General features: G+C 41.9%; 1 protein-coding gene across 1 annotated transcript; it reads right to left on the bottom strand.

Annotated features, from left to right (window-relative positions):
• Positions 1–2,641, bottom strand: LOC126629986 (uncharacterized). The gene is made up of 2 exons (XM_050300159.1): positions 2,424–2,641; positions 1–1,208 (listed from the first exon to the last, which is right to left on the bottom strand). The coding sequence occupies exon 2, from the start codon at positions 1,156–1,158 to the stop codon at positions 163–165; it is 996 nt and encodes a 331-aa protein (XP_050156116.1). The 5' UTR covers positions 1,159–1,208; positions 2,424–2,641; the 3' UTR covers positions 1–162.
• Positions 2,642–8,173: the final 5,532 nt, after the last annotated feature.

Here is an 8,173-nt window from a genome sequence, read left to right as displayed (position 1 = left end):
TCATGGAATAAAAATGATCTCATTTTTAATGTTTGATAACATTAATATGAACAAAGCAAAGGATAAGGTGATAAACCAAATATATTCCTTCACTTACAACACAAAACAATATTGAAGGCCAGAGTCATTTCTTCTCCGAGATGGGGTATACATCACCAGAAACTAGTCATCAGCAGAAGGCGGCTCCTGCTTACGAGTTCGAGCGCTGAAACCAGCAAACCAAGCAACTCTCATCAGCTGCATGCCAAGAATCAGTACCCACCACGACACTAGTCCTCTGATCGTATGCATCATCCATGCTGGTGCACTGAGCTCAGTTCCAAGCTTCAATCCCCTCATCAGCTGCAACAGCCGGTAAGACTCGTACACTACAGGGGTCACAAGCCAAACCGGTGACTGCCAATGCCAAGTCAGCATCTCTGTCAGAATCTGTACTGAAATAAGCAGAAGGTAGGGACCCAATAGAACTGCAAATGAGATGAAAGGCAGCTGGGGTTGGAGGAAACCCTTATGGGATCCAAAAGCCATTATTAGGGGAACGATAAATCCAGACACGGTTGCAACCATATTCCAAAACTGGTAGCTAAATGGGGGCTTGCTTTTACAGGCTTGTTCTGGCTGTTTAGGCCGAGCACAAGAATCGGCCATGAGTAGAAAAAGGGTTGCGCCAAGATTATATATACAATCAAGTCCGACCAAGGAAAGCAGGCTGGCTATGTTGGGGCCTAGGAATATGGAAGATATTGGTAGCCACAAAGTTGGCACCATGCCGGTGATGAGGAGAAGAGAAGGGCCCAAGAGCCACATTGGCCATTTGAGGACCTGAAACTCCGTTTTTGTCTGATTACTTGCATCAGTATGCGTTTCACTGTTGGTTTCTGGTGCTTCATCATTGCTAATAGAAGAAAGGGTTTCAAATATGTTGGAGGTTTTATTCAAGAAGTTGTCACCAGCACTCTCCGTGGGGGCGTATGAGGCAGATGAGGGCTCCCAGCGAGTCAGTTTTGTGCAGCAAACAGGGGAAAGTTTTATCCAAATGTGAGAAAAGGTGGGCATATGTATTGTATTTGGTGTTTTCACTGATTTCTGCATTGCAGGGTGGACTCTGCGAACAATATTGGCAGACATCATGAATGGAGGTTGAGCTAATGATGCCATTCTTGGGTAATGAGTCAAATGCAACTTTGATCAGATGTACGCTTTTCACTCTGAAACATGCGAATATCAAGTTAAAAAAAGAAGTGAGAAATAGTAAACAGAAAAGAGGATGTAAGCAAAGAAAAATGTTGAGAAAACAATGGTCTCTTGGCTCATGAAATCACACATTATGATCATATACTTTTATTCCTATCAGACAAAACAGTGCATATGACAAATCTTATAAGTAGACCAGCAAATCTATGAACTTACGAATATCATGTTAAACCAAGCAAACCCTTAAAGATCAACATACAACTTTGCAAGCAGATGCTCAAACGATTTTTACTATTTGACTTTCGACATGAATGTTCTTCAAACGGCTAATAGGGACTGCGGTGCGGTGCTTCATCATATCCTCTTAATTTTGGGAAAAAAATTTACAACAGTACTGATTTCGCTATTGTGGGGCATCAAAATGCCTCTTCTAGACTTCTAACATGGCAACGTGACTAATTGGATATTTTTCTAACACCATGTAGACCCAACATGTTTTTAAGTTACCAACAATTACCAAGTAAAGACTAAATAGTAAAGACTCTCTGGTTCATCAGAGACTAACACGATTTCATACAATTGAGGAGCTTTAAATCCCACAAGAAGGTTTACTTCAGATTCCCAATTGCCAGCACCCTTCGGCTGCCTTTGTTGATTAGCTTGGATGGGAGAATTCACTAGATTCAGGCATACTAATGGAATAAACGGATGACGAACTTCCAAAATTCGTCCAAGTTGAAGGTAGAAGACGGAAGTTTCATGAAATTTATCGGTCCTCATCCTACCATTTTCAATGGGGATTAGGAAGGACAATTTACCTTCATGATTACTCATCTTCTACCTTCAACTAGGACCAAATTCAGAAGTTAGACATCCATTTACTCCACCATGCTTCGAGTCTAGTGATTTATCTCATCCAAACCAATCATGTCCAACAAACACAACCTTAATTATCAAGGAAGAAACTATAAGCACCCAGAAAGTGCAATTCAAATGTTATGTCCATTTCTCCTATGTGCAAAACCCAATTTTTATTCAAAGACGCATCTTTCGCATATCCATTCAAATAGAGAGAAACCCTTTTCCTGGAAAATTTATTGTTATTGGAATACCCAATCTTTTCATTCCTGAGGGTTTTCCCAGCAGCCAAACAGAACAAAACGTATAATTTAAAGATGAAATGTGGTAAACGGAGAGCGAATTGGATTAGGGGTCGAAATTAGGTTTACCTGTTTGAGGTCCTTCTTCTTCAGCCAATCCGAGAATCAATCTGATGGCCTGGGACGTTGGAACATATTAGCGTTGCGACGATTGCGACGATTGTGTAGATTGCGACGCTGTTGAAACGGGACGGCTTGAAGCGGGTAAGAACTAAAGATGGCGGGTGTTGCCGTGCAGTGTAACGAGGCCTATATTGTTATTTTGAGGAATCTTTAGATATTTTGACAGATTCAGAGATTTTGTGTTTACGATCCAACTGTAGATTTTATAATTTATTTTGTAAAATTAATGTTGCAAATGTTTAATTTAAAATAAATTTTTTTAATCAATCAACTGTAACGTATAAATCACAATACGTGAGCAATCTCATATGTATTGATTTAAGTCTTTTTATTGACACCAAACTTTAATTAAGTGAGATTCATATTTTAATAAAGCTCTGCTAGACCCACCTTACTCATGTTATTATCTCACTCACCATAAAAACTTAAAAAATTAAAATGTGTTGTAGGGCTATTTGCTTGAACTGTATTTAGGACAGAGAGGGAGAGGGGCCGGCGACAACATAGAGAGAAGAGAGAGATGTAATTATGAGGTGTGTATTGTATCACCCAATTGTGCCTTAATTTATAGCAGTATGAAAGGTTAAATCCTTACCCTATTAGGATTACAACTCTAATAGGAATTAAACTACTAAAGGGAATATACAAGATACTCCTAGATACACTAGGATTTACACAATCACATTCCTAATCTAATAAACTACAACACTCCCCCTTGAATGTGTAAATACTCAAACAAAGCATCGCATCAGATCTTCGCATAAGATCTTCAGCTGATAAGGTAGAACAGTTGATGAAGAGCACAACGGGTGAATATGAGTCTCAAATTTAAAAGAAAGTATGCATGAGTAGTAAAACTCACAAAATCTCGCTATGGTAAAACCTAAGGTGGGTAAAAACTCATAAACTAAGGAGAAAAGTGAGAAGTATGCATAATGTCTAAAACAAATGTCAAAAAGGATGAAAGTAGTAAACTCAACGGAGTATGATCATCTCAGGATGGGTGCCTCATTAAAACCTCGTTCGGTAGCAAAAGTCCAGTAGGAAAAATGCTCCTAATCATAGAAAAAAGAGTACATTAAGATCAAGTGAATATGCTTCAGGATACTCCTCCTGAGTTAGACATAACTTACAAAAAAGAGAACTACAAGTAATTCAACTCAGATAATTTACGCATACTGATTTCTTGGATGAGCTTCTGAAAGTAAAATTGGGCAATGACTTAGTGAAGAGATCGGCTAGGTTGTCCTGGGAATGGATTTGCTTAACTTCAATGTTCTGATATTGTTGTTGTAGGTGAAAATAAAAGAACTTCGGCACTATGTGCTTGATGTTGTCTCATTTAATGTATCCCTTACTTAACTGCTTGATACATGCTGCATTGTTTTCAAAGATCGTTGTAGGAAGGTTAATGACGAAAGTAAGACCACTAGTGCTTCGAATATGTTCCATGACTGCTCTCAACCAAAAGCACCCACGCGATGCTTCACGCAGGGAAAGAATCTCAGCATGGTTTGAAGAAGTAGCAACTAACATTTGTTTGGTATATGTCCAAGATATAGCGGTGTCTTCAACGGTAAAGACATAGCCCTTTTGTGAATGTGCCCAATGTGGGTCAGGCTGATAACCAGCATCTGCATAACCAACGAGGCAAGAATTAACCTTGTTGATGCACAAAACCGGATGGTCTTGGAACAACGTAAATCCGACCGTGAATCTGCAAGTAATGTAAATGACACAAGATTTATCGTGGTTCACCCCAAGGTTTGGGCTACGTCCACACTGATTGTATTATATTTCTCTGTTGAAGAGGGAGAGAGAGCTTAGGGGATGTGAGGAGCTTTGAGAGGGGGTGAGAGGCTTCAGAAATGGCCTCTGAGAGTGAGAGTGAGGCCTCCCTAGAATGAGGGGAGGAGTCCCCTTTTATAGAATAAGGGGCTCCTCCTCTTTTACAAAGTATGGGCTTTAGTGTGAGGCCCAAATACAAGGCCCAAGGCCCAAATATACGAGGCCCTAAATATGGTATAAACAGTAGTCCCCCAAGTCTTCAGTCAAGAGAGTCTTTTGGCTGGAGACTTGAAATTCAGTCCATGTGTGGGCCGAAGTAATTGATGCTCGATATGAGGCGGTGCTCAATCTGAAATGATGCTCAACTGTCACATGTTGCGAGGTTGCTCGGCTTGTGGCTTATATTCCCTTGGTTGGCTCGGCTTGTGGCGTTTGAAGGTGAAGGAGTCCCTTTATAGAATAAGGGCTCGCTCCTCAATACATAAGTGATGGGCTAGGAGTGATGTTTGCAGCAAGGCGGTTGCTCAGCTGGCGGCGTTGCTCTCTAATGAAGGTAAGGGAGTCCCTTTTATAGAATAAGGGCTCGCTCCTCAGTACATGAATAATGGGTGCTCTCTAATGAAAGTGAGGGATTCCCTTTTATAGAATAAGGGCTCACTCCTCAATACATAAGTGATGGGCTAGAGTCTCCCAAGTATTTTTTATGAGGCCCAGTTGAGGCCCAATATATGGTACATAAGTAGTCCCCCAAGTCTTCGGTCAATAGAGTCTGTTGGCTGGAGACTTCAAATTGAATCCATGTATGGGCCGAAGTGGCGGTTGTTCGGAGGCGGTATTTGTATACCCTGCACTGAAGCTTTGTAGGTGAAGCTTTGCAAGTGAAGCTTTGCAAGTGAAGCTTTGAAGCTGGAGCTCTATAAATGAAGCTTTCAAAGTTGGAGCTTTTGTAAATAAAGCTTTTGAAGCTGATTGACATGAGTGATGCTCATGAATGTTTATGTTGATTGACATGAGTGATGCTCATGGATGTTGTCATGAGTGATGCTCATGAATGTTAACATGAGTGATGCTCATGAATGTTGACATGAATGATGGTCATGAATGTTTATGTATGATTGTCATGAGTGATGCTCATGAATGTTTATGTATGAATGACATGAGTAGTGTTCATGTATAATTTGGAGTACTAGGCGTACTTTTGATGACCTGGTTGGTGCTATTTTGGGCTTATAGGCCTTTGCTCTCCACAACATGTCAGCCTTTTTTTTTTTTTTTTTTTTTTTTTTTTTTTTTTTTTTGACCCTCTGATGGGGTTTATACAGATGTCTCCGAAAGATAAGAAAAATAAATTACATCACTTTAATGTAAGGAAACCTTTATCTTCCTTCTAGGTATTTCCGTAGCTTTCTCAGAAAATAGGAACATGCATGATGAAAGTGTGAGCATCTTTTTTGGCTTTAGTAAGATCTCATTTTTTTCTTTTTCTTTTGCATTGTCCCCATGTGCTCTCGAGGAAAGCCTCCATTTTTCTTTTTCTTTTCTACTTTTGCTTTCTTAGTGACATGATGGCTGGATTGCTTCACTGGTGTGCAATTGGCGCATGCCATCTCCACAAACTTCTTCAGACCCTTTCCTCCTTTCCCTTTTTCTTTTCTACTTTTGCTCCCACTGCATCTTATTTTTTATTTTTCTTTCTCCAGACATTGCTTTTTCTTTTCTGTTGATGGACAGCTTTTCATTTCAAGTGGTTTGAACAGCAATTGATTGTCTGAACATTTGACGTTGTTTGCAGACCTCTTTTGACTCGTCATGAGCATCGCTTGCAGACCTCTTTTGACCCGTCATAATATCATCTGGACACATAAAAATGTGCTGAGAGCTTAAGCGTCTTGATGAATTCCGGGAGCCGCGAGTGCGGAGGAAGATAAGCTATTATTTAATTTCCAGTTTCTCTGACCGAAAACGCTCAATCTTCTATCAAAATCCAAACCCCTATCGCAGGTCGGTTGCTCTTCCAGTTTAACCACTTGGGTTTTTCCAATTCCGTCACTGTCCCGAGAAACTTCAATTTTTGAAGCGAAAGAAAACATTTTCCTGGAACATCCAGTGACGCCAGGACGTACGGACCAGAGGATGGGTCGTCGTTGGAGGGACATGGATGACGTTAGCACCACACTGCTTACTCGTCTCTACTCTGGGACATTATGCTCGTCTCTAATCGCGGGAATCAGTTGGTCTGTTTGATCAGTCTCGAGCTGGAGGACTGCTCTGGGACTTTTCCATCCAAAGCTTGGTGCAGTTTTTGGTCCGGATTTTGGGACAAACAACTCGGCTCCAGCGCAATGTCACGTGGAGTGGTCCATGTCTTCCCCCGAGTCCCACCATGTGCTAGTGTAAAACCGGGCCCAGATAGGAGAAAGGTGTTTAAAATAATCAGGAGCTAGAAATGCTGTATTTAAATGCCGACATCCCACTATGTCTTCACAGGCCTCATAAGCTTTATCAATGCTTTTCTGAAATTTGGAGGAAGTGAGAGACTGAAAAGCAGAGGGAGAAAGTGGATGAGATGATTGAGGGCTCAATGGAGGATGTTATCCTGCAGAAAGTGGATGTAATAATTTCGGAGTAGAGAGATAAAAGAAAAAGGGTGGTGTCTGTCCAAACAGCTGTCATTCTAGAGAAAAAAAACGAGCAGCGTGCACTGATCAATAGCAAAAGCTAAATCAGTAGCTGGCGAAACCTAGGCTTCAACGAGAACCCTCCTGCAATCCTGCTCACACCTGAAGCGCTCATCAGAGTTGAGAACCCGTTGCACAGCTATCTTATCAGTCCCTTGTTGTCGAGCTTATCCTCAATACCAGCAACAATGGGATCTCTATCCTTAGGGACGAACATTCCGGAGCTGGTCCGGACTTCGATGAGCTTGCTCTGACCGAACAAGTTACCAACGACAACAGATCTCTTCAGCTCCGATTTCGCGATAGAGATCAAAAGATAGCATTCGGTGTCTGTCAGCAGATCTTCGTACACGAAAGCACCAGGGTTCTATGAGATCTGTTTGACTTTGGACTGATTAACGGTGAAGGTGGGAGCAGAAGATGTGGAGCAGATTGAGGGTAGGAAGAAGGAGAGGAGGAGGAAGAGGTGAAGGCAAGCCATCACTGTTGACGCCTGGTGTGAATCTGAATTTCAATCTCTGAGACGGAGAGAGACAGACCGTGGCTGTCGCCATGTCTTCTGTATTTTGGACGCCGACCATCACTGTTGACGCCTGGTCAGAAACGGATGCCTTGCAGCTCTCGCTCTTCCCATCTCGACCACTAGAGACGGCGTCGGAAATGTCGCTGCCGGTGAAGATGTTTTGGCGCAGCAATCAGAAGTAGTTGTTATCTCCGTGTAGGGCTCTTGCGTGACCTCCTTAATCAACTATTCTTTAATGGGAAACTCCAGCAAAGGCTCGTCAGTGAGCTCCGGTAAATTTCCAGCTATCTCGACGGAGATGGTAGACTCCGGCGGATGAGACTTTAGGGCAACTGCTTCCATGCGCTCGGACTCTGATGAGAGGGAAAAACTTTATGGTAAATGAGTCGTCGTCTAGGTGGTCAAGGACGGCGTGGATGATCTTGTCGGTGAAGATATCGAATGGGCGTGCAGAGTAAATAACACAGTGTGTAAAGTTTGTGTTTCTATGCGGGTTTTGCAGATTCACGATGAAGGTGAAAAAATGAAAGAGAACCGACACAACTTTTCGTATCGATTCCCACAGACGGCGCCAAATGTTGATGCACAAAACCGGATGGTCTTGGTACAACGTAAATCCGACCGTGAATCTGCAAGTAATGTAAATGACACAAGATTTATCGTGGTTCACCCCAAGGTTTGGGCTACGTCCACACTGATTGTATTAT

This window comes from Malus sylvestris, chromosome 7 (assembly GCF_916048215.2).
Source record: "Malus sylvestris chromosome 7, drMalSylv7.2, whole genome shotgun sequence".
In the NCBI taxonomy this organism is placed as follows: domain Eukaryota; kingdom Viridiplantae; phylum Streptophyta; class Magnoliopsida; order Rosales; family Rosaceae; genus Malus; species Malus sylvestris.
This window is presented reverse-complemented; position numbering and strand designations above follow the sequence as displayed.